Source organism: Eleginops maclovinus, chromosome 19 (assembly GCF_036324505.1).
Source record: "Eleginops maclovinus isolate JMC-PN-2008 ecotype Puerto Natales chromosome 19, JC_Emac_rtc_rv5, whole genome shotgun sequence".
Lineage (NCBI taxonomy): Eukaryota > Metazoa > Chordata > Actinopteri > Perciformes > Eleginopidae > Eleginops > Eleginops maclovinus.
Window position 1 is genome coordinate 22,313,817 of NC_086367.1, and position 27,247 is coordinate 22,341,063.

Consider the following 27,247-nt stretch of genomic DNA (forward strand, 5'->3'; position numbering starts at 1 on the left):
AAACCAGAAACCAAAACCAGTGACATTTGCTCTGTAAAAAGACACAGTAGTTGGCGAATTGACATGAAACAACTACAAGAAAGTATGATTGGCATCTCTTGCCCTCTAGTGGTGACCTACAGGAAGTGCACTAATGGTAAGTGGTCTATAGTAGAGCCTACAGTGGCCTGTTGTGGACAAAAAGCACAAAAGTCTCAAATTCAGAGCTAAGACAACAACAGATCGAACAGAAAAATGTCAGTGTCGTTTTAAGTGTATAGATTGTGTGTGTGTGTGTGTGTGTGTGTGTGTGTGTGTGTGTGTGTGTGTGTGTGTGTGTATGTGTGTATATATGTGTGTGTCCTCTGAGCCCCTGCGTCTGGCCCTGGTAAGCCCTGTTTGCTGTCTGGCTGTAAATTTCCGCTGAACCAACACACTGACATGAAACCCAGCAGACTGATTTAAGCCTGTGTGTGTGTGTGTGTGTGTGTGTGTGTGTGTGTGTGTGTGTGTGTGTGTGTGTGTGTGTGTGTGTTGGTGTGTTTTAAAACATACATGTCCCACCATCTCTACAGGCTTAAGTGTGTGGTTTGGTGTTACTACCTGTGTATGTGTGTATGTGACTCCATGAAGTACCCAGAATGCACCTCACCTACACTCATCACTCCACCTCCTCACCCACGAGAGACAGAGCGAGAGAGGGGGGATCAGTTGTGCAAAAAAAAACTGAAAGGGGAAATGATAAATGACAAACCATGACACACACACACACACACACCACCATCGTATCGTATCATGTGTGTGTGTGTGTGTGTGTGTGTGTGTGTGTGTGTGTGTGTGTGTGTGTGTGTGTTTTGCTTTAACAAGTCAGCAAGTTGAAGAAGCTTTAGTGATTTGGGACATTGGGAAAAAAAAGTGTGTGTGTGTATTGATCTTGGTGAAGGATCTCTTACTTTCTGTCTCTCTCAGAGGGTTAAACACACACACACACACACACACACACACACACACACACACACACACACACACACACACACACACACACACACACACACACACACAGCCATTGACATGTTTATCCCACCGGTCAAGACCTCTATCAGTGAAGTATAAAGGAAGTAGGACTGTTGGAAATTAGGACTCCATGTCACTAAGCAGTCTGTTACTGTAGTTGACATGCAAAGGTATTTCAGACGTCCACTCGTCATTCGCTTCATCGCTGCGGGTTCTACCTTTACAGGATGCGTCACTGTCCTTTTTCCCAGTGTCAACACAGTTCATCTCCGTAGAAAAGCCAGAAAGTCTATCCCCTTCCCTGCTCTGATTATAGCTTCTCTGTATGATGTGTCTGGTCTATACGTCAGGAGATAATTGAAGCACTTTCTGCAAGGTATGAGTCACTCTGATGGCTGCACTTTTATGCATGACGTTTGGACTTGACTGAGGTATAATATGAGAGGAGGGGGAGCAATACGTCACTTGACATTTTGACAGAGGACAGTGTCAGTTTCAGGTTCATATTAGTATTTAGTGCCTCTCCTGGGACATGTCTCCATGCTTTAATGTTCAGAAAGCTCTTTATGTTTCTCATACTGCCTGTGCTGCAGCACCTCTTTTCCCCCTCTGTCTGACACCAGAGCCCAGTCTCCTCTGATTGGTTAGCTGGGCCGGCTCTGTTGTGATTGGTCAACCTGCTTAGAATGGTCCCGCCCCTTTAGCCTATCACGTACAATGTGTTGCAGCGCTAGCCAATCGAAGCGTGAGAGATGTCATTGTGTTCCGAAACTAAGCATTTTATTTTACAAACTGTAAATGATCAGCTTTTTATACTGGCAGGTGAAATGGTGTTCAGCACAAACAAACACCTCACATACAGTATCTGTCTTTTCTTATTTAGTCAATTAATACTTTTTTAAAAATGGATTACTAAGAGTTGACTGCTGCTATTGAAAGAGTGTGACCTCACTCTGCATGAAACCTGGATTCAAAGGATAATAAACCAGGTTAAACAATTGAAAGCACCATATAAATGATATATTAGTTCAATTTGAAGCAATATATGTGTTTATCCTCCCGACCATTCTCCCATCATGCCTCCTGTTACTGTTCATCTCCCATATCCACTCCCCCGCCCCCCCCCTCCCTCTCTCTCGTCCGCAAGATGCGATTGCTTTCAGTGTTCTGTGTTTTGTTTTGCCTAATAAATCACCATCTATCAGAGCCGGGCTGACACACACACACACACACACACACACACACACACACACACACACACACACACACACACACACACACACACACACTGTGGCAAACAGTTCATAATGGACCATACATTTGTCATCCTCTGAGCTGTTGACAAGGGAAGTGTCTTGGAAATGGGGTGTGTGTGTGTGTGTGTTTGTGTGTGTGTGTGTGTGTGTGTGTGTGTGTGTGTGTGTGTGTGTGTGTGTGTGTGTGTGCACGTGTGTGTGTGTGTGCATTTGAGAGGGGATAGAGCTAGTCTCCAGTTGACAGCACTAGTGTGTTATCAGTCAGATGAATGGGGACGAATCACTAATGTCAGTAGACTAGCAGGAACACACACACACACACACACACACACACACACTTGTTGACAAATTCAATTACATATTGTATGAACATTACACACACACACGCACTGATGTCCATTGTACACTCAAATCCAGATGAAATGGTGGTTTTATCTGCAATAATGGAGCATTTTCCTTATCTTCTTAAGATGTAAAATGGGGGTTCTCTAAGAAAAGAGTCAGCTGATTTTATTTTTACAAATAAACAGATAAGCCCATTTATTTCACTGACGTTGAAGTTTGAAGATTGCCATAGCACTTGAAGTTGTGTGTCTTCATACCCATAAAAAAAAGCAGGTGTCTTATTCATTATGAGAAAACTCATTAAAATATCCAAGGAAATGTTTAGAAACTTTTTGTAACTTTCTCATAACGCTTCACTTTGGATAAAAGCTTCAACTGAAGGAAACGCCTCCTTTTGAAGCCTTTTACTTCCCTAACACAGTGACATCACCATGTAGCACTTGCGCTTCTATTGGCTAGCGCTCCAACACATTGTACGTGATAGGCAAAGTGACGGGACATCTCTAAGCAGGTTAAGCAATCACAACAGAGCCGGCCAGCTAACCAATCAGAGCATGACTGGGCTCTGGTTTCAGACAGAGGGTGAAAAGAGGAGCTGCAGCACAGGCAGTATGAGAAACATAAAGAGCTTTCTGAACATTAAAGCATGGAGACATGTCCCAGGAGAGACATTACACACTGATATGAACCTCAAAAACAGCAGAATGTGCTCTTTAAAAGAAACCGCCTCAAGTAAAGTACATTTCAGGAGGTTTCTTAATGGTTTCTAATGGCCAACATTGCAAGAGTCGTTCAAGAGTTTCTTTCCTGCGTCCGTCGTCTCTCCTCGGCTTTATTGGAGGCCGTCGCCCTATGAATCATTAACAGCAGAGTAATTATGCACTATCAAACTTGGAATATTACCCCACTTAGCTAATGTTTAATGCTGTAATTAATTCTGAACCCTGCGAGCCAACATCAATTTATTTGATTAGTACTTTGCAAAGTCACACAGAGGGTTTTTACTGTTTTGAGGTGTGTGTGTGTGTGTGTGTGTGTGTGTGTGTGTGTGTGTGTGTGTGTGTGTGTGTGTGTGTGTGTGTGTGTGTGTGTGTGTGTGTGTGTGTGTGTGTGTGTGTGTGTGTGTGTGTGTGTGTGTGTGTGTGTGTGTGTGTGTGTGTGTGTGTCTGTATTAATTAAAGTGTAATCCAGAGAGTGAGAAGCTGATTAATGGGTTTTCATTCTTTTATTTGCTGTTTTGTTTCTTGGGAGTGAGACATTGTTCTTCTTACAATAAAACAAAAGAGGGTTCAGTTTTTATTTCACATCTTCTGAACAAGAGGTATATCCAATATGAAAGACAAGAAGACAGTTAGGAAAATAAGAGTCCTCCAACTTTAAGCATTGACCCAAAGGTGTGCACCATATTCAGACGTAACTAGGATTTACAAACCCCTGAGTTAGCACGGTCAGTGGTGGACTCAGCACTATAATAATTCTACTTCAATAAAACAAATGCAGAAAAAGATATTCTCACAAAAAGAAGGAAGCATTTATTAAGTATTAATTCCCATAGTTTACATTTGTTGTAATGCAATCTACACTTTGCAGATGTGAAGTGTAATGTATTCCTTCCACTGACCTGCTAAACAACGCTAACTGCTTCCAGGCTTTGGCAAACACTTAGAAATAATGTGACTCTTATTTAAGTTGGATAGGAATAAAGAAAGACGGATGCATTCAGTAACCCGTTGACTCTTATTTTTTATACATTCTCACTTCATTTTTTGGGACTGTCTTGAAGTCTTTGATAAGTGTGTACCGTTTTGTTTTGAAGAAAAGGATTACACCCCTGAACACTGTATAACACCTGCTCTGCAGTAATTACAGCTGACAGCAGCCTCCTCCATCTCACACACACACACACACACACACACACACACACACACACACACACACACACACACACACACACACACACACACACACACACATATCTCTAAATATGGAGAATAGTCTGATAAGAGAGGAAGGACACACACACACACACATACACGTCTGCTTGACATTCCCCCACATTTAAAACTCTCTTGTTTGGTTTGGACGTGGTTATCATCATCATTCTCATTGTCTTTTGTCACTTGATGTCCTTGTTGTCTCGGAGGACGCGTGGAGCGATAAAGCCGGCCGGCGTCTGTGTTGTGTTTTAATAACTTTTATCTGAAGACTCCAAACAGACACACAATGTCAAAACTCAAACTGAAGCTGACGGGAGTTTTTCACGTGGAGGTCATCGGGCTGCTGACGAGCCACTCAGGCTGCGTTAATGCTTCAAGAGACCCTTTTGTGCTTTTCAGGGGTCTTTCTCTCCTGTAGTGTGTTATAGTGCATGTAAATGGTCTGCAAAGGCTAAAATCCCTGAGTTTCTCTCCCACACACTCCCACCAGTGCCTAAAACACCTCCATTGGATTCCTTTGCCTATTTCTGTAACATGATGACATCACTATGTAACACACTTCTGTTGGCTAGCGGTCCAACACATGATAGGCTAAGGGGCGGGACATCTCTAAGCGGTTGACCAATCACAACAGATATAGAGGCTCATATATCCTCTTCTTGTATTAGGTATTAAGAGTCAAGCTCCAGGAAAACTACAATTCCCAGAATGCAACTGGATAGCTCTTCTTTTATTAAGGCTATTTTTTTCCCTTTCTGGTATATACCCACATCCTTTTCACTTTACTGCACTCCAATTATTGATAATGTTGACAGAAATGAATGGATTTCCAGGTGAAAGGTTTTAGATTCTTTAAGTTTTCTCATAATTAATCTACAGTTTCAACGGCTTTGAGTTTTTCCCGTCAAAGTTTCCCTTTCTCTCTCGAATTTGACTCACAATCTGTGATCCAGATCCTTATCTAGTCAAAGACATGTGTGTCCTTCCAACATCTCCAGTATATTTGCCATTGTCCCTCACAGATCTGAAGGCTCCTCCTACAGACCAAAATAAACACTAAAACGTTATTAAATCACTTGGCCAACCTCTGTGTGAAGCGCTGGAAGGATAACCTGATGTATCGTGGTCGTGTTTGCCAAGGTTTCTGGGCTGATTAAAACTCTCAGGTTGCCATACGTCTTCAATGTGTGTTTTGGTGGGAAACAGACTCTGGCACAAACTGTGTGTGTTCAATCAGAGTCGCTTAATTTGCCAAGTAAACATACTGCAGTTTCCATGGAGGCCTCGAAGACAGGATGTGTTGTGTCCTTTAAAATCAAAGTGACTGACTGAGACTGATATTAGCCTTAAATATCAGATGACATTTTAATTGTAAATACTTGAACTACCTTTAGGCCTTTAACCAATATGTCCCCCGCTTTTATTGCTTATATCAAACGATAATCAAATCTATATTCGGCTCCCAAAACCGACTCTTTTCCCTTCCCTGTAGTGTGTCGTGCAGGTTGTAGTGTATGTCAACGGTCACTCACGCTTCTATTGGCTAGCACTCCAACACATTGTACGTGATAGGGAAAGGGGCGGGACATCTCCAAGCGGTTGACCAATCACAACAGAGCCAGGCTAGCTAACCAATCAGAGCAGACTGGGGTCTAGTAACTCCTGCTTTAACTCCACTTACATTCAAAGGATTTCATGTATAAACCAAGCAGTGTAATGCACCTATTAATTGATGTAAGTTCATAATAGTTCCACTTCATTTTGCTCATGGTGTAGAACCTGTAACATACGTGTCATTGACCCTCTTGTTTGGAGGATCCCTACAGTCCTAGCCTTCAGTAACGTGCTTCTCCTCAGTCTGTTGTATGATAAGTCTCTCGGTGTTGTTGCAGTAACTTTCTGAATGTCTAATTCCATCTTTCCTCTGTGTAATTAGCTCCAGCAATGGCTTTATGTAAAATAGTTGTGCCAAGTTTTAATTGATTAAAAGTCGGCGTGTTATTGCGACGAAGAACAATGTAGATCCAATTAGCACTGTAACGTGTAAACATGAACACTAACTCCCAGGGTGCACCAGGGTCTGCGTGCCTGTGTGTGTGTGTGTTAGTGTGTGTGTGTGTGTGATTCAGTGATCAGTCTCATTTCTTAATCATCACTTTCTGCTCCAGATGAGACTTTATGAGGGGACTAAATTGCCTTAAAGGGATTTCCTATTAAAGGGGATTACACCCATGTAATCCCCTTTGTCCCAGTGGACCCCCAAAAACCTGAACACACACACACACACACACACACACACAGACATTTATTGGTACATAAACAGATTAGCATGTGAAAATCAAGGTGCACGTTGTTATTGATATGCTACAAATGAAAACACACGTTAGAACGACTTGTTCTTGGTAAAATTGTGAGTGTGTAATTACCCCCAAAGTAAAAGTGTGCATGCTTGTAACCTTGACATGCATCTGTTTGTGCATGGCGTGTGTGTGTTTGACGGTGTGTGTGTGTGCGCGCGTGTGTGTGTGTGTGTGTGAGCATTTGTGTAGCGTAACGCGGTGGTTTTTGGCGGCGCTCCCTCGTCTCATCCCCAATTAACGAAGACAAATCCGCTTCTATCGCCGCTAATGAGAGTCTTTAAGGTGAAGGGACTCTGTATTTATTTAATAAGAAGAAGCTTATTTATTCCATTTCCATGAGAATGAAAAGCCGCCACTGATTCGCTGAGGGACGGATTACAAGAGGAGGAAGAAGCGGAGGGAAGGAGGAAGAGTTTGGATGAGAACCAGAAGGATGGAAAAGGGGAATAATGGCTGAGGGAAGAGGGCAAAGAAAACACGGATTAAAGAAGAAGGAGGGGGATAGCGTTAAATAGGAGGTGCAAGGCAAAGAAAAACAGTAAGGAATCAAAGACAGGAAGAGGGGATAAAAGAAAGACAAGGATTTAATATTCAGGAAAAAGTAGACTTTTGGGAGGTGAAAGTATTTGATGATGGAGAGGGTGAAGAAGAGGGAGGAGTCAAAACAAACAATAAAGTAGAAAGAGGGAGGAAAGAAAGGAAATGGATGAGGATGATATCCTTATGAATTTGAAATAGATGTGGGAGGAATTTAATAAAAAAGACAAGTTTGTTAAGAAAGAAAAGCAAAGAATTGTAGAGAAGAAGAGAGGGACAAGGAGAGAGTTAAAGGGAAGAGAGGAAGAAGGAGGTTCAAAGAGTCCCGTATATCCTAATTTTCAGCTTCATATTGGTATTTTCTTTATAGTTTACGTGCGCACACATTTCTCAAAAAGCACAGCTGGAGAGGCGGAAAAATAAACAATTTATGAAACAATAAACTCTGGTGACTTCCAAAAGAATGTATAATAATGCACACAAAAATGTCCCAAATGATGTCAGAGAACTGTAGGTTTTCCACAATCTAACTGGGGAGGAAATATATTTCTCACATCTATTTAGGACTCCAAACAAGTCTGCTTTCTTTCTTCCTCGAGTATGAAGAATGAAGTAGACGAAAGGAGTAGTTGGAGGAGGATAACAAGAGACCGATGCGTGGATTAAAGGATGAGTAACATTCGTCCGCTCTGTCCCTGTGTGCAGGTGGAGCTGACCGGCAGCAGTGTCTTTGACTACATCCACCCCGGAGATCACGTGGAGACGGCGGAGCAGCTCGGAATGAAGCTTCCTCCGGGCCGAGGCATGTCTCTGTCCCAGGGAGCCGTCAACGAAGACGGGGCGTCGTCGGCTTCATCGTCGTCGCACTCCGAGACGCCCGAACCAGGTAGGGAACGAGGGAAGAGATGAAGGGATTGTTTTTGGTTTGTTGCAAGGGGTCTTTTATTCTCATTTATCAATCAAAGTTCATTATAGGACAAGGGAAAGAGGAGAAGATGGAGGGACGTGGTGTCAGGAAAGATTTGAATGTGGAAAAGTAGAAGAAGTTACGGTTCTGTAAGTAAAGGAGGAAGGAAGATGAGAATAAACAGAGTTAGGGAAGTTTAAGCCGGTTGTTTGGACAGAATAATTAATTAAATCTGCAAATAAACTCTCCTTCAGTTCCATAGAAGCATTAGTCCATCACTGGATGTTCAATAACTCCCTTCATCTGAATGTTCCCAAGATTGCAATGTTGCTTGTTGCTCCAGCCAGTCATAGAGTAGATCACTTTTCACTTGTGTTGATTTCTCCACAATTTCTCGAAGAAATAGAGTAAAGCATTTGGGAAAGTGTGTGTTCCCTTTCCCACCTTTGTGCTACATATCAAGTATACAGTATCAGAAGAACTACTTCCTGTCAGTAACCCACTTTTGTTTGACCAAAAGACATCTGTAGTTAAACATTTCGCGATTAATTTTGTCCTATTAGCCTTCTCGCTAAGAAGTGGCGAGAAGATCCATGCACGTTTCTGTCCATTAAAGTGAAGCTGGATCCAACAGCTTACTATCTTAGCTTAGCATAAACAATAACAAGTCAGCTTCAGTGTTGTAAAGACTAAACACAGGGAATTGAGTGTGGGAATAAGTGATCTTCAGAGTTCATTGTTTTCAGATGTTCTTGTTTTTGTTGATCTGTGTCCCTCGGCTTTTATTCTTTATGCTAAGCTATGCTAACCGGCTGCTTCCTCTAGCTTCAAATTGAATGCCATATGTGAATTTGATATTGATTACTCAATGAAAGCGACTTACTTAAATACCGGTCACATGCTCACAGGAGCAAATTGGGGTCCAGTATCTTTCCAAAGGACAAGCAGCTACAGCCACCAGAATTCTTATCAAAGGGCTATATCCCAAAAGGCTGACTATCCCTTTAAATAAATCCACATTAAGAGGGATTACGATGTTTCTGGTCTCTCCCCATTTCCCTCTAACCCTGATGCTTCATTCCAACCCTTCTGCAAGTTGAATATAATTAGCGTGCCACATTGTAAAGCCATAAACCGGAAAAGAAAACATCCCTCATTTGGATTCTTTGCGTTGCCTTCTGCTATCCCTCCATCCGTCCTCTCCAATGCACCATATGTTCAATAGTGTCTACCTTCCACATGCTTTTCATTGTGCCTCTCTCTCTCTCTCTCTCTCTCTCTCTCTCTCTCTCGCACTCTCTTATGCTGATGATAATTTAAGTATTAGGGGAAAATCCATTTATAAATTAAACAAAATGACTTGATATCCATCGAGTCCCTTAGTTCATCAGCCTGTTCAAACAAGGAGGGGAAGATTGGCTTCGCGGTGGCCGGGGTCTTCGGAGACGGTGCGGTAATTAGATCTGCCGCGGATTTATTCTTGGCTGATTGGTGCTGGTGATGGGTGAGGGGCGGCTTTAAATTAATTGGAGTTCTACATTTGACGGCTTTTTTTTGTTCTTCTTTGACTTTCTGCAACAAAAAAAAAGCCTCCAACCTGGAGATAGAAAGAGGGATAAGAAGTCATATATATGTGGCCGTCAATGTCAATATGTCTGGAGAGAAAGATAAGGAGCAGATCTAAGACAAGGATGGGTGTTTCCTCAATGCTAATTTGCCCTGTAGATAGAGAGATTTGAATGAGAAGAAAGAAGGATCTTGTATTATATGAATGTCTCCGAAGTTAATTTGACCAGAGAGAGCAAACGAGGAAGAAGGAGGGGACGAGGACAAAGGTGTTTGTTCTGCCATGTTAATTTGCCTAGAGAGAGAGAGAGAGAGAGATGGGAAGAAAGCGTGGCAGGGGATGTAGGGACGTGTTTGAATGTGCATGAGTGCTTAGCAATGTTAATTTGTCCAAAGAAGAAGAGCGAGACGGGAGGGTTTCAGACAGACATGTATGGATGTGAAGGAGTGATCCCCAATGATAATGTGACCAGAGAGAGAGGAAGAGGGCAGGATTAGGATTCATGTATGTGTTCTTTAATGTTAATTTGTCTGGAGAAAGAGAGGTGGAAGAAAAAAGAGAGAGGGGGAGGAGGATGAGGGGGTAGGCTGGTATGAATCTGTATGAGTGTCTCCCAGGAGGAGGCGGGGCTTATATCAGGCGTCCGGGGTAATCGCCTTTTTATTCCTCCTGCAGACAATGTGAGGTGACTTTCAGTCTGAGAGGTTGAACCCTTTGATGGACATGAACGTCTTTGGATTGTTTCATCAATACAATGAGATGCTGAAGAACCAGCGGTGCATTGTTTCCATTTGGTCGACTCCCAAGTGCATGGTGCTCTCTTCTGCGTACTGCAAATTAAACTATATTTCTGTCTGGTACAACAGTCTTTGTGTTGGATTGGAGGATGATAGAGTTATGCCACGTTGGTACCAGACGAATCAAAGATTGTGGTCTTTGACAACTTGGCTGTAAAGAAAGTGTTCCTAACCGACTTTTAGAAAAAGGAATGTCGACAAACAATGGCGGACTGAAAGACGTCGCCTGTCTTGACGTTGCCAAATATTAAAAAGTGAAGTGAAAAAGAATCTGACCTTTATTGACTCGCAATGTTTTCATCTGGTCTGCTCCCGAGTGCACGGTGTTCTCTTGAGCGTATTTCCGACTACACAACGTTTTTGTCTGGTACAATAGTCATTGTGTTGGATTCGGCGATGATAGAGTCATGAAATGATTGCAATGCCGTGAATGCAGAAAGACGTGGCATGAATCGGACGTTGGAACTAACACGAATCAAAGAAGGCCGTCTTTCAGAACTTTCATGAAGTCATTGCAAAGAAGGTTTTGGCAACTAGGTTTTAGGAAGTAGAAGCCTGAAAAAAGCGGCACCAAAAACAACTTTACTCAAACACTTCACCCTTCAGTTGGAATAGCATTCTGAAAGGCAGAGCTGGAAGAAGTACTCAGGTCTTGTACTTGAGTAAAGTAGAAGTACTCAGATCTTGTACTTGAGTAAAGTAGAAGTACTCAGATCTTGTACTTGAGTAAAAGTAGAAGTACCAGAGTGTAGGAATACTCTGTTACGGTAAAAGTCCTGCATTCAAAATGTTCCTCCAGTAAAAGTAGAAAAAGTATTCGCATTAAACTGTACATGATGGAGTAAAAGTACACGATCTGCCTCTGAGTTGTAGTGGATTAGAACTAGCATAAAATGGAAAGTATCTCAAACTGTTACGTAAGTCCAGCTGGTGAGTAAATGTACTTAGTTGCTTCCCACTTCGCTAAAAGGATAAGACAATCGATTGTCGCGTTGGACACCCAATGATGTTCCTGATATGAGCTCACAACCCAAGGGTTAGGGGTTACGGCTCTTGAAAGCTTTCACGGGATTAATAAGTTGATCTTTTAATAAATAAATTGACTGAAGGTGTAAAACATGCATCACAACTTTAAGCGTTTGATTAAAGAGTGCCGCTGGAGCCAGACATCGATATAGACACTTAGAAATATATGTTTCTGTTGCTTTAAGTGAGCTAATGCTTCAATAAGTGTTTGTAATGATGTTGTGATCAGCACGTTTCAATGAGGGGTTAAGTTAGTTGGTTTATACTCTTTTCTTTAACATTATACTCACAGCGTCCTCCCGTCCAGACGATGAGTAATGCATTTCCACAGGCGCCTTCGTCATTAGTTTCCATTCAGTCGATACCTGGCGAACGTGTCCGGCTGAGCTTTTCCATTTGTTTACATCGTTTCTTCCTCCTTCTCTTCCTCCTTGAGGCATCTTTTGTCTCCCCCAGTCCTCCCTCACCAGCGCTCTCTCCGTTCATCACCTGCCTCTTCCTCTGTGCACGGGGGAGTCTCCGATCGATCGCTGCTGACTTTGTTTCTGTGAAGTTTCCCACTCCGGGCTCCCCTTCATCCGTCCACATGCTAATGGTTCATAGTGGGGATAGTTTTAGGTGTGTTTGGTAACTTTATCTGGAAGATGGGTTTTAATTTGGTCGGATTGAATAACTTCTGAAAGTCTCCGAAAGCCATTTAAAGTAGAAAGGACTGCAGAGGAAAACAGCCTGTTCGACGATTATGCAGAGCCAGGGCTTATCCGCAGTGATGAAAGATTCTGAATAATTATTCCTGTGATGTCCCCCAATGGCGTCTAAGATTAAGCAACATATTTTTGTTAAAGTGAGCTAAATGTCCGTGTTAGGATGACATGATAGGAGCTCCAGCCTCTGGCACTGGAGTGTTCCCAATGCATGGTGAAGGGAAATGATGCGAGCAGGCTTTTTAGGGGCCTTTGATTCTATAAAAGTCATTTAATGTGAATACTTTAGATAGGAAAGGTCTTCTTCTGTACATAAACATCTCACATACTTGCTGTGCAGGATGCTTGTTAAGAGCAGGGGTCAGTTCTTTATAAATTCATTTCTTCTGGTGTGATTGTCATGATGAAGATATACTTTTGTCACTTTCGAAAACAAATTCAAACTCCCAAATATAAATTGGAAACCTTTAAAAAGTGGAATTTGGATTTGCAACTTTTCTCAAGATCATTTTGGGGGATTTGGGTCTTTGCAGTGTTCTTTAATAAAGGCAAAAGCCCTGTTTAAGAACAGTCAACGATAGAAAAGGAAGGCAGGGAGGGTGAGGGTAGAAAGACGCTGAAGAGGCAAATCCGAAGTCAGTCATGGACAAAGATTTTGGTTTTGTTGACAGGAAAACTCTGCCACTGACAAAACAAAATGAGTTCTCCTTTACAAATCATTTGTTTGATTTATGGATAACTCATTTTCCTGCAGGATTCTTGCTTTTGAGTTTGTTCTTCATGCACGTATTATAAATCGCTGTAGATAAATCTTCAGCTAAATGAAATGTATTAAAGATTATTGGTTTTAGAATGAAATAAGTCCGTTCCCCATGCACCCAACTCTGACACACCTGCAGCATCAATCATCGTTATCTAATTGAGTCTTAATTGACATAACAATAAACCCCACCCATCAGGAAGTCCACGCCGCTTCAAATGTGCACAAAGTTGCTCCATTCTCACGTAAAGTTCATCAGTCTGACGGGTTTTCTTTGAAGCTAATAACCGGGCTTACCTTGCTGTCTGCTCTTCCGTAATACATCAGACAGCTGACCCCCATCGTTTTAATTACAGTCACGCTCATAAAGTATTGAAATTGGAGTTAAAATATGAGATGACCTTGGCGGAGAGAGACATCTTCCTTTGAAGCTGCGTTCTGCTTTCAACACCCTCTTGCACTTAAAGAGAGTCATCTTTAAAAGCACATGACGCAATTTGACTAATATCAGTCAAACTGAGGCTGAGAGGCTACGCGTCTCTAACGCCTCTGAAGGGTGAGCGCTGGAAGATTATTACTCATAAGTGTAATTCAGAGTCTCCGTGAGAGGAGGATGAAATCTCCCTGCTGCTCTTATTTCTCCCTCACTTCAGTGTGTTCATTACAGATCCTCATCCCAGGGTCAAAGGAACATTTATATTCTGTCTGGGGATCGGGGCTGTTGACTTAGACCTTTGACCCTCTCACTGGAGGTGACTTGTAATTGTAAACTAAGTCATTTTAAAGTGATGCATGCATGCTAGGTGACCTGAAAACAGCTGGAGGAACTTTCGGTCTTGAAGACTAATTGTGTTGCGATATGGCTGCTGAAAGAGGATATTCTGTGGGACAAAATTCAGAAACCATCATCCATTTCCCAATGTTTAAGTCATTGGTGCACATTTCACATTTGTTATTTAAATACCTTGTATACAAACAAAGTGCATTTAGTGATGTTTACAACCAACTAGGGTTAATCCGTGTTATAAAATGTTTCTGGACATGGAAAGTGAAATTGTTGGAAATGGAAATCTGTATTTGTCTGTATTTTTCGTCTGTTTTAGCCGTGACGTGAAGTCATGAGACCATAAAAGTAAGTTCATGGCCCAACGATACCTTGTACTTCTGACGATTGCATTTAGATATTATACAAGTAGTGTTAATATATGGAGGTTAGCTATGGTGGAGTCAAAGAGGTGCCATCAAGTGGTTAATATAAAGGTTTGGTTTTTCTTAATCAGAGTTTAATTTTAGGTCTCAGTGGTTCGATTTCCAATAAAAATACACTTTTCCAAAAGATCTTGAAGGTCAGAGGCTCCTTGAATCCATCAACAAGACATGTTTCCCTTTTTTTGTATTTGGAAGCAGACTTTAGTCTTTTAGATGTGTCGACATGTTGGTAATCAGATGCATGACTCTATCTAAAACGTATAGAACATCTACGGTACGACAAAATGACATCATGACTTGAAATGAAGCAACATTAACATTTATAACAAATCAAATTGCGTTACTTTAGGTCATGGCAGCTCTCAAGGAGATTCCTTTCCTACAGCAGATATTCTTTGACATCATTTGGACAGCGGTAGAGTTTGGAAAACATTTGCATTTTATTGTTTAGTCATGCTAACGTATAGGCCCCCCCTCCATCAATCAATGCACAACTTTTTCCAAAAGATCTTGAAAGTCAGAGGCTCCTTGAATCCATCATCAGACCGGGTTTTTTTTAATTGTATTTGGAAGTGAACTTCTTTTTAGAGGTGTAGTAGTGTGGAGAAACGATGAGACAAGAGGCAGATCTTATTACAGCGTGGAATATGGTACAACACAGCAACAGCAGTGCTCTGATTCTACAAACATCACACACACATATACTGCTCCCCCCCCCCACACCTGGCATACGTAATATGGTATGATAAGTTGAATGAGATGCCTGTTGGGAATCAGATGCATGTCTCTTTTAAAACTTAGACTAATGTCGATGTCTCAGGGAGATGAATTGCACACAGTAGATAATCTCTGACATCATTTGGACGGTGGAAGAGTTTGGAAAACATTTGCATCAGTCATGTTTAGTCTCCTTGCTTTCAATATTCCCCAAAAAAACCACTCATCAATGCACGACTCTTTCCAAAAGTTCTTCAATGTCAGAGTATCCTTGAATGCATCATCGAGATAATCGGGTCCTTTCTTGTGTTTGGAAGTGAAAAGTCTTTGATGTCAAAGTGACTTTTGAACACACCAAGAGGGCCAGCGTTCAAAAACCTCCCATCCTCAAAACTGCATGACCACATGATGATGACACCTCTGACAGAAAACCGACGGCGGATATTATGAATTTGTATTATTCATGTTCTTTTTGTCCTTATCATCTGAACTGAGGCTTTGTTCTTCGCTGCGTTTGACATCGTAGTTTTAACTTTCTGCCGCATGTTTATGGCGTTACATTCACATTTAACTTCCCAAGTTCAGTCGAGATATTTGACTCAAAGGACCAAACAACACCTGCCGTGACTTAATTCCATTAGCGTTGACGTCATTCAGCAGAAAGGCGTGCCGTTAATTGAGTATTAATTTCAATTTTCTTTCATCAGAGAGAAAAATGAGTTAGAAAAACCCCCACATTTCAAAGTCCTTTGTGGAAGTATTGGTAATTCTGCCCTGCAGGAAAACACCATAAGTTCTCCATTATTAGCTCCTTGCGGTCTAATTGTCCGCGGCTTCGCCTTATTTCAACATCATAAGTCTTTGATTATTGTTGCTAATTACGCTATTAGCACAATGGAGGGAATAATCCTTCATAATCGCTCACATTTATCATAATTACCCAAGTTTACAGTCACCTACGTTTAATGTCATTTAGAGCGGCCAACGGCTGCTGCTGCTGCCCAAGGACAAACCCAGTGTGTGTGTGTGTGTGTGTGTGTGTGTGTGTGTGTGTGTGTGTGTGTGTGTGTGTGTGTGTGTGTGTGTGTGTGTGTGTGTGTGTGTGTGTGTGTGTGTGTGTGTGTGTGTGTGTGTGTGTGTGTGTTCGGATGTGAAGCGTGTTTGTATTTGCATTTGAAATGTCACTTGGACTACAGGACAGGAGGCAAAGGTCAAATCTGGTGGGATGCACTGACACACACACACACACCACACACACACACACACACACACACACACACACACACACAAATGAAGTGTGTTTCGGTTGATCAGCGAGGTGAAATGACTGTTTTCTTACTGGAGTTTGGTGGCTCTGAGCTCTTTTCATTCATTTAATATACATTTATTTCAACGTATATCACATAGCATTGGTTTGAAAGGAGGCGAACATTTTTAATATTTGTATTTAGTTCCTCCCCTGGGACATGTCTCCATCCTTCAATGTTCAGAAAGCTCTTTATGTTTCTCATACTGCCTGTGCTGCAGCACCTCTTTTCACCCTCCGTCTGAAACCAGAGTCCGGTCTGCTCTGATTGGTTGGCTGATCAACAGCTCAGAGATGTCCCGCCCCTTAGCCTATCATGTACAATGTGTTGGAGCGCTAGCCAATAGAAGCGCTAGTGTTCAATAGTGATGTCATCAAGTTCCGGATGGGATTTTAGCCTTTGCAGACCATTAACATGCACTAAACCTACGTAACACACTCCAGGAAAGGGAAAACCCTAAACAACAAAGAATAAACAGTCATTGACCAGGTGAGGGACAGTAACGGGACGTAAATCCCCATAAACTTGTGGAGCGTTGGTGTTCAGCTGCAGTATTTCCTCTCCGAGTTCTGCCTCAAACACAAAGCGGTTCTGTCTTTTTGTCCGACACGCTAAATGATTTCCACACAGCAGATCCTCCACACTGCACACTCACTCTCTGGGAGAATTAGTCACAATGAGTTGAGTAAAAAGTGCTCCAGTTAATTAAATCAGTGTCATGAGTGTGTTTTAAAGAAAAGCAATAAAACCACTTGAGGCAAACAAAGAACTTTTCAGAGGCGGAGGATTATTACTAAAACAAAATTATCCGTTTGGTTAAGTTTTATTAAACCGCCCGCCGCCGCTCTAAATGAAATCTTTAGAGTACACAATGGCCAATCACAGGCTATTATTATTAGAGGTTTCTAATTAGGCTCCTTAACGAGGACGGGCTGTTTACAATGGGAGCCGGAGCCGCTCAGATAACGGCAGCAGAGACAGGGAGGCGCCAGACCACAAATACAGCGCTCCTCTATCTGTCACAGCGGCGATAACACGGGAACTTCTCAAGGTCCAAGACTCAACTTTTAATTTGTGGACAGACAGGTGTGTGTGTGTCTGTGTGTGTGTGTGTGTGTGTGTGTGTGTGTTCAATCAAACTTGGTTTAAAGAGAAGGAAGGTGTGTTAAACATGATGTAGGGGTGTGTGTGGTGGTGTAAAATGAAAGTGTGTGTTTAGAGAAGTTAGTAAGGAGAGTTATTTTAGAGATAATTATGGAAACGATGAAATGGAAATAAAGGAATAGAAATAAGACGGTATGAATGATAGAACATAAATGACAGAAACAAAACAACTATATTAACTTAAAGAGGGATTTAGAGAAGTGGAATGTAACTAGTTACGTTTAATTTTATGGAATTTGGATTTTAATTGAGCCCTAATTGAATATTAAAATAAACTAATATGAACCCTGGAAATATGTCCTCTGTAAAACAAATTCATAAATGCATTGTTAATTATAAATATTAATCATAATATATATTTATATTTAATTTATTTACTGATTGATTATTTTCATATTTTATGTATATTTTATACTTTATATTTATGAATCACATTATTTATTGCATAATTAGTACTTTCATTCTTGGTGCTTCAAGTAGCCTATATTGTTCCCAATACCTTTGTTCTTTTACTTTGAATTTTTTAATGCCATTTACGCTGTGGTAATGATGGTCTGTCCTTTTATTCAATCAGCGGTGAATAGAAAGGAAGAAAGACCCGAAGGTTGCAAATAATAAGGTATACAAAAAATAGTAAACGAGGCAGATGGTGAGTTGTTTGAGGGGAAAGAAAGAAAGACTGAAGCTGATGGAGGTACTAAAAGTGAGAAGTGAAGGAAGGAAGCAAAATGAAAATAGAAACAGAGAGAGGGAGAGAGATGGATCAGAGTGTGAATGTCCTCAGGGCTGAACTGCTGCTGGCAGACAGCACAGCAGGGAGAGGTTAAAGGTCGCCGCTCTGCAGAGGCTGGCTGGGGTCACACACACAAACACACAACACACACACATTCACACAAACACACACACTGTGCCTCAGTCTGCCTCGCAGCAATATGACTGGTCACTCATCACTGCTGTCATGTGGAAACCCTTAACTCCTGTATCAGTTCTTGTGTGAGGAAAGTTCCTGTGGTTCCTCGAGAAATTAAAGTCTTTACATGTCATTTAATAAAACTGAGAAAAAGTTAACAGCAGACGAAGACCGACAGGAAGTAAACACTAAAGTGAACAGCAGAAGAAGACAGACAGGAAGTAAACACTAAAGGGAACAGCAGAAGAAGACAGACAGGAAGTAAAGACTAAAGTTAACAGCAGAAGAAGACAGACAGGAAGTAAACACTAAAGGGAACAGCAGAAGAAGACAGACAGGAAGTAAACACTAAAGGGAACAGCAGAAGAAGACAGACAGGAAGTAAACACTAAAGGGAACAGCAGAAGAAGACAGACAGGAAGTAAACACTAAAGGGAACAGCAGTAGAAGACAGACAGGAAGTAAACACAAAAGGGAACAGCAGAAGAAGACAGACAGGAAGTAAACACAAAAGGGAACAGCAGTAGAAGAAGACAGACAGGAAGTAAACACAAAAGGGAACAGCAGAAGAAGCTAGACAGGAAGTAAACACTAAAGAGAACAGTAGAAGAAGACAGACAGGAAGTAAACACTAAAGGGAACAGCAGAAGAAGACAGACAGGAAGTAAACACTAAAGGGAACAGGAGAAGAAGACAGACAGGAAGTAAACACTAAAGGGAACAGCAGAAGAAGACAGACAGGAAGTAAACACTAAAGAGAACAGTAGAAGAAGACAGACAGGAAGTAACCACTAACGGGAACAGCAGTAGAAGACAGACAGGAAGTAAACACTAAAGAGAACAGCAGAAGAAGACAGACAGGAAGTCAACACTAAATGGAACAGCAGAAGAAGACAGACAGGAAGTAAACACTAAAGGGAACAGCAGTAGAAGACAGACAGGAAGTAAACACAAAAGGGAACAGCAGTAGAAGACAGACAGGAAGTAAACACTAAAGGGAACAGCAGAAGAAGACAGACAGGAAGTAATCACTTAACAGACTTGGACAGTCACAGAAAGCCTCGAATGGATGATGTCTGATCGATAGCTGATCTTGCCATTGTTTGTAACCTGATCTTCAAGCTGTCTTCAGAAAGTATCATCACGTGAAACGACACGTGTGTCTGTCCCATCTGATCGGAGACAATAGGTCGTAGTCTGTGTGCAGCAGAAGCCTCTTCACTGGCGTGTTTGTGAAAGCAGTTAGCAGCTCGATGAACACGGCCGCCGCGTATAGTCCTCCGCACGCCTTCCTCTGATTACGGATGCTAATCTGTTCAGTCCATCCATCTGTCCGCTCGGATTCAATTACACCAAACACACTCCGCGCTCTCTGTTTCTTCCTTGTCCTTTTTTCTTCTTCAGTGTTTTGTTGTGTACTTCCCCTTTCTTGTTGGCTCGTCTTTTATGTCGTTGGCCAAACAGGAACAGAGAGAGGAATTGAAAGAGAGCAAATACAGACAGAAAGACTCAAAGAAAACACAATGAAAGAAAGAGAGGAGTGAGTTATGGAGATGGAAATCTAATTAAACAGAGAGAGGGGAGGTGATGATGAGCAGAGATGGACTGACTCAGGTTTCAAAGCCAACTACAGGAATTTGTTTTACCATATTTGTTTATTTCTGTCTGGCTGCTCTTTCCAAGATAATAAGGCCACTATTTTTGTGTAATATCCTGGTGTTAACATGTTAAATAACAACTTAATCATGAGGAGTTTGAGCCACATGATCCTCCTCCTGACCAATGGGAATTGAATGCCTCCCATTTATTCAAACAACTTTGTCATGCTTCCTCGAGCTCCTGCATTAGGATTTGTTTTGTGATGAAACCACAGATATGTCAGTGTGGACCGGTACTGACTGATGTGTGTGTCTTCTCTACTGACGCTGAGAGGCTGGGAGAAACAGAGATGATATTAGGAAGACGAGCGTGTTGTTGTGTTTGTGTAAAAGCAGCCTCAGAGGAGCGAGAGTTGCAGTGTAATGGATTCAGTGTTTGTCCTGTGGTCGAGGAGTTCTCAGAGTAAATGCCAAAAGAGGAGCCTGTCGGACGGTGCGTTTAGGCAACTGTCGTCTCTGCGGGAAATCTGATATTTGTGCTGTTTGTTTATATTTGTTTGTGTCTCTTTTTTGTTTATTTCTCTCACGTGTGTCCCTACACTTCCCCCTCCCTCGCTATTTTTTTTTGTCATGCTTTCAGTCACTCTTTCTTCAATCACATCTCCATTCCTCTCTCTCTCTCTCTCTCTCTGGAAGTAATTATACAGGTTGCAGATACAGACAATTACTTATTATCTCTCCATTATGTGTGTGTGTGTGTGTGTGTGTGTGTGTGTGTGTGTGTGTGTGTGTGTGTGTGTGTGTGTGTGTGTGTGTGTGTGTGTGTGTGTGTGTGTGTGTGTGTGTGTGTGTCGTAGTGACCTCTGACCTCATTCAAAACAAAGACGAGCTGTCAGTCTAGACGTCGGTATCGGAGAAAACAAATTGTCCTTTCATTTACTCTCCACTTCACTCCCTCCCTCCCTCCCTCCCTCCCTCCCTCCCTCCCTCCTCTCATAATTGCTTCGCTCTGTGGCCAAACGTATGCGGACACGTTTGACAGCAATCATGTCTCCAGCTCTTTATTTTCACCCCCTGTCTGAAACCAGAGCCCAGTCTGCTCTGATTGGTTAGCTGGTTGGCTCTGTTGTGATTGGTCAACCCGCTAAGAGATGTCCCGCCCCTATTAGCTACAATGTGTAGGAGCGCTAGCCAATAGAAGCGTGAGTGATGTCATCGTGTTCCGGAACTTAACAAAGGACTGTTTGGTTCCGGAACACGGAGGAGGCGGTGTGAAAATATCCAGACCGTTTACATGCACCAAAACCTATACAGCACAGGAAATAGAAAATCTCAAAAAGCATAATAGGCCCCCTTTAAACATCCTCCCTTTATTGTATGTCCCTCTATCCCCATTCCCCTTCATCCCTTCGTCTTCATCACTTCCCTTCTGTCTTCATCCATTTGTTCTTTTATTCTCTCTCTCCGCTTCCCATCTGTCTTCCTTTCGTAAGGTAGATCCGTTCCCAAAAGAGGAAGAGGAGAGGCTAAAGACAGCTTAGAAAAGTCTTAAGAGTCCTGTCACAGGGAGATCACTGAGGGAAGGGAGGAGGAGGGTGAGGGGGGGAGGGAGTGTGATGTCTCTGTGGAAGAAAGACAGGAGAGAAAGAAAGACAGACCGAGGATCAAGACGTCTCCAGACTATTAGAGCGCTGTTTGATTTGAGCTCATTGTCCTGATAAGACTGTCAAAATAAAAGTCTTTTTTTTATAGAGGAGAGGAGGGGGGAGGGGGGGAGGGGGAGGAGTGAGAGGAAAGGAAGGAAGGGGAGGGGGGAGGTTAGGAAGAGGAGGAGGGAAGTTTTTACCTTTCTTTACCTTTGGTTCCCAGGCTTTTACACTGTGGGAACAGGCTTTGAGGAAATCTGCTATCACACACACACACACACACACACACACACACACACACACACACACACACACACACACACACACACACACACACACACACACACCTAAGTACTTGTGAATTACAAGATTTTTTTTTCAACTTTAATTGGATATTTTGTTTTGTCTAACTCCGCCACACCTCCTTCTCCGTTTCCTTGTTCTTTTCCTGAACCGTCTCTCCCTTCTTTCCTCCTCGCCATATTCCTCTTCCTCTCTTTCACATCCTTCTCATCCTCACCCTCCTCTTCCTCCCTCCATCTCCAATATTTCTCCCTCCCTCCTTTCCTTATTGTTTCCTTCATTTCTCCTCTTCCTCTTTCAGTTCATCTCCATTTTCTCTCATCATCCTCACCTTCTTCCTCCTTTCTCCTTGCTTTCCTCCTCCTCTTTCCCCCTCTTACCTGAACCCTTTCCTCCTCCTCTTCTTCCCTGTCATCTGTTCTTCATCTCCATCATTGCGTTCTCATCTTTTCCTCCACCTCTTGTTTCTTCTTATCTTTCTCTTGTCTCCTCTTCATATTTTCCATCGTTCTTCTCCCTCTCTCACTTCCTTTCTTGCTTGCACCTCTCCCGTCCTCCTCTTCCTCATCAACCTCTTTTTCTTTCTTCCTCCTTTTTGTCCTCCTCTACCTCTGAATTGTCTTCTTCACTCTCTTCCTCATGTTCCTTCTCCTTTTTTCTATCCTCCTCTTTCTCCCCTCTTCCTCACCCCTTCCATCCTCCTCGTTTCCCTCCCCTCCTTCTACCTGCCCCTTCAGTCATTCACCTTCTCCTCTTCTTCCTCCCTCACCCACTTCTTATTTCCTCTTATCTTTCCTCCCTTTTTCTCTTCCTCGCCTATGTCTCATCCATCCTTCTCATCCCACTGTTGTCTCCTTCCCCACTCCCCTCTCTCTACCTGTCCCTCCCCTCCTCCTCCAACCGAAAAATTATCGCTCGGGCTTTTCTTCCTGACACAATTTGTCAAATCCCGTCTGATAGGAAACACATTCTATTCATAAGGCAGGACTCGCCTCCTCCCACCTCCTTCCTCCCCCCGTCCTCCCCCTCCCTCCTCCCATCTGACGGTAGCAATTCAATTACAGCGGAGGAGGCGATAGTGAGCGGGTGAGGCAGGAATATGACAGGACGGTTACAGAGTGTTTACACAATTAAACTTTCACTGACAATACTCTCCGTGTGTGTGTGTGTGTGTGTGTGTGTGTGTGTGTGTGTGTGTGTGTGTGTGTGTGTGTGTGTGTGTGTGTGTGTGTGTGTGTGTGTGTGTGTGTCTTATATATATACTTTATGAGGGTGTGTGTGCAGGTTACGGCACATTTGTCATGACTGTCTCTCGCCCGCCACCTCTCTGATGTCCCTCGGATCCCTCTGTTGCATTGTGGGTAAAAAGAGGAGGCTAGGGAGGAAGTGATGGAGGGAAAAGCAGGGGAAATGGTGTTATTGAAATTATAATAGACATGGCACACCAACTTACTTGTGTAGTGTGTGATCATTTTGCTGTTTTTTGGAGTTCAATTTATTTTAAAGTGAAGCTGAGAGGACAGAAATCAATTTCACGTGTGCTCAATTAATACAGAGCTGCAGTCAGGAGGGTGTTAGCTTAGCTTAGCATTAGGAATGTAATACTGCAAAAGAAGTTTAGAAATATTGAATTATTGGTCTTTTTTAAAATATCTAGTAAATATTTGAGGATAATATTGTCTGAAAGAGAAGTATTTATCGCTTGATTTTACACATGATTGCAGATTAAAGGCTATTATAGCATCTTTCTCACTTACTATACCGGTCTGACAGATCACACACGTCTCAGTTCAAATTGAATTAAACAAGCAGTTGAGCCTGTAGAGCAGGGGTGTCAAAACTACGGCCCGGGGGCTATTTTAGGCCCTCAGCAAATCCAAAAAGTATAATGGAATATGGCCCACAAGTGAAATGTGTGCTTGTCTTATATTGTACTTCTTGAATATATATGTACAGATATATTACACAGTAGTATTCATGGGGTTGATAAGCCCAATGTCAAATAAATTCAGTAAATTCAAGTTGAAAACATTTTCAAACTAATTTTAGTTGATACAAAAAATCCCAATAACTTATTTGCATAACAAGCTTGAAACCGACCCTTCATATTCCCCCCTTATTATGAGCAATCTGAGGCTTCTGTTTAAAGGGATGAGCTGCCAACAGAATGAATGAAGCCCTACGGAGAGCTGGGATGCAGGGTGCAGCCGTTCATATATTTTTCTGTATGTGGCCCTCGGTGAAAAAAGGTTGGACACCCCTGCTGTAGAGCAACAGGACCATCAGTGAACATAAAACGCAGTAAACTTATTATAAACATGTAGTAAAAATACCTTATGTACACAGTTGGGTGTTTGATAGCCTCGGGGTATTGTACTTGAGGGTTGAACCAGTGAGATTTAAAACAAGGTTGTATATCTTCTTAGGAAAAGGAGTTTCGGTAGATTTCCACAGCTCCAAAAACAAGCACTTTTTTTCTAATTTCCTGGTTTCCATTTCCCGATTAGATAGTATCTAAGAATCCTTGTGCCTCTTTAAACTCCTGTTGTCACCGTCCGTTATGATGCTGTTACTCTAAGTCTAGCTCCCCTCCTCCTTCAGCCACTTAACGTGCAACATGTGTCCGTCTTATCTGCCGTATTACATCCCCGCTTGTTAAGACAATTATATTTGTGTCTTCCTCGCTTTCCCTCCACTTTTGTCGGGCTGTTTGCTGGAGGTCACGCTGACCTTCCTCTAGCTCGCTTTGTCTCGCCTCTCCGTCACGTTAGCTAGTTATCAGTCGGACACAACGGGCTCCGTGAAGCAGGCAGCGCTATTAAGACTGCCTGACAATGATACACTGTCCCGCAGAGACTTCACACACACACACACACACACACACACACACACACACACACACACACACACACACGTCTTAGGAAACCCTTGGCACTCTGGGTATTGTCCACAGATCACAGGCGTAGGTGAGTTGTTCTTTTTAATTAATCATTTGTCCTTCAGACGGGAACTTTTCCTGCCGTAGATAATTAGGTCCCAGAGTCGGAGCCACCTGCTGCCTTTGTTGCCCTAATCTTCGTCTTGTAGGAGCGCCGTCCCAGAAGACGCCGCGGCAACGCACGGAGAAACGAGCAGAATGAGAAAACACCTCCGAGGCCCACATGGTCCTCCTCGTCTTATGTTCATCTCCTTTTTATTCTCTCTGCTCTTCCTCCTCCTTTTCTTCTTCCGTTCATCTCTTTTTCATATCACATGCTTTTCTTCTTCTTCTTCTTCTTCTTCTTCTTCTTCTTCTTCTTCTTCTTCTTCTTCTTCTTCTTCTTCTTCTTGTCTTTCCATTCTAAAAACTTTTTTCCACGACAAATTTCCCAAGTTCCTACTTCCCTTCTTTCTTTGCTTCTCCTTCTCTTCTTCCTCATCCTCCTCCTCCTCTTCTTCTTCCACAGCTCTTTTTATTCTCTCTGCTCCATCTCCTCATCTTCTGTTCTTCTTCCTCCCTACTTTTACTCCCCATCATCCTCTAATCCTCCTCCTAGTTTCCTCCTCCTCCTTTTCTGCTCCTCTTCTTTATATCCTTGTTGTTCCTTCTTCTTCTTCTTCTTCTTCTGTTTGCTGTCTTTTCTCCTCCTTTCACTTTATTGTTGCATAGATTGTTCCTCCTGCTACGTCTTCACTTAAACCTTTCTCCTCCTCATAACTTTTTTTCACTTCCAATTTCCTCGACTTCTCTTACTTCTTTACTTCTCCTTCTCCTCCTATTCCCTCTTCTTCTTCTTCTATATGCACCCTCTGATACTCTTCCTCCTTCTTATCCTCCTCTCTCTCTTCCCTTCTCCAACTTTCTATCATGTTAAACTTTTCTTTCTTCCGTAGCCATTCTTCCTCCTCTTCTTCCTCTATCCGACTCTCCTCCTCTTCTTCTTCCCTTTCCCCCTGCGTCTGTCCTCCATCATTCACTTTACTCCTGCAGAAATTGTTTAATTGCACACACACACACACACACACACACACACACACACACACACACACACACACACACACACACACACACACACACACACACACACACACGCGGGAGCATGCAGCCTTGGCGAGGAGGAGTTGATATAAAAGCGTGTGTGTGTAAAAATGAAAGGGGGAGACTGTGTGTGTTTGACAATGAAATTGATATATGGTGTGTGTGTGTGTGTGTGTGTGTGTGTGTGTGTGTGTGTGTGTGTGTGTGTGTGTGTGTGTGTGTGTGTGTGTGTGTGTGTGTGTGTGTGTGTGTGTGTGTGTGTGTGTGTGTGTGTGTGTGTGTGTGTGTGTTTCTGTAGGGAAACTAATCCTATTAATTCAAAGAGAGGGTCCATCTCGCTCATCCTCCCTCTCTCTCCTCTGTTTCTCTCTCTCCCTCCATCATCATTATTCCTCCGTCAGATCCAGGCTGATTTCCTGGAGGACCGAGAGAGAGGTCTGATGGAGGGAGGGAAACAAAGGGGGGAGAGAGAAGTCTAACTCCTCCTGGGAAGCCTCTTTCCTCTCCTCTCTTTTCCCTTGTCTTCCTCCCTCTTGTCTGTCCTTTCCTCTCATTTCCTTTATTCCTTTTTGTCTTCATCTCCTCCCCTTTTTTCCTCTTCACTTCCTTTGTATCCTTCCTCTTTCTCCTCTCCGTCTGTCCTCTCGTATGCTCCTTGTATCCTTCCTCCCTCTTGTTCCACCTCTCCGTCCTTTCCTCTTCATAATTCCTTTACTTCATTTTCAATTGACTTCCCCTTCCTCTTCCTGTTTCCTGTGCCTCTCTCCTCTGTCACTTTTTCATTCATCCTTCTTCCCTATTTCCTCTCTTACCATTGTCCACTATACCTTTATTCTTCCCTCCCGTCTCTGATTTCCTTCCTCCTCTTCCAAGTATCTCTCTCCCTTATTTCCATCTGTTCCCTTTCTTTACTTCTTTAGTCCATCTTACTTTATCCCCCTATCATTTCCCCTTTCTTCCTTTTAGTCTTTCTTGTCCTTCATTTTCCATTTACTACTTCTTCTTCTTCTTCTTCTTCTCTTATATCTCCTCCTCCTTTATTCTCACCTCCCTATCCTTATTTCACTCCCTTTCTCCCTTTCTCTCTCTCCCCCGCTCTTTACTCCCTCCCTCGCCTCTTGTCTCACTCTCTTCAAGGACATTTATATCATAAAGGATGAATTTGCATATTAATTCATTTCTTTCA

The 27,247-nt window shown here is 42.5% G+C and overlaps 1 protein-coding gene across 1 annotated transcript in view; it reads left to right on the forward strand.

Annotated features, from left to right (window-relative positions):
- LOC134882005 (neuronal PAS domain-containing protein 3) overlaps positions 1-27,247 on the forward strand; it is a 252,374-nt gene that overhangs the window by 200,818 nt on the left and 24,309 nt on the right. The window contains exon 6 of the mRNA XM_063909647.1: positions 8,134-8,314. Within this exon, the coding sequence (XP_063765717.1) occupies positions 8,134-8,314 (181 nt within the window). The remainder of the gene's footprint in view (positions 1-8,133; positions 8,315-27,247) is intronic.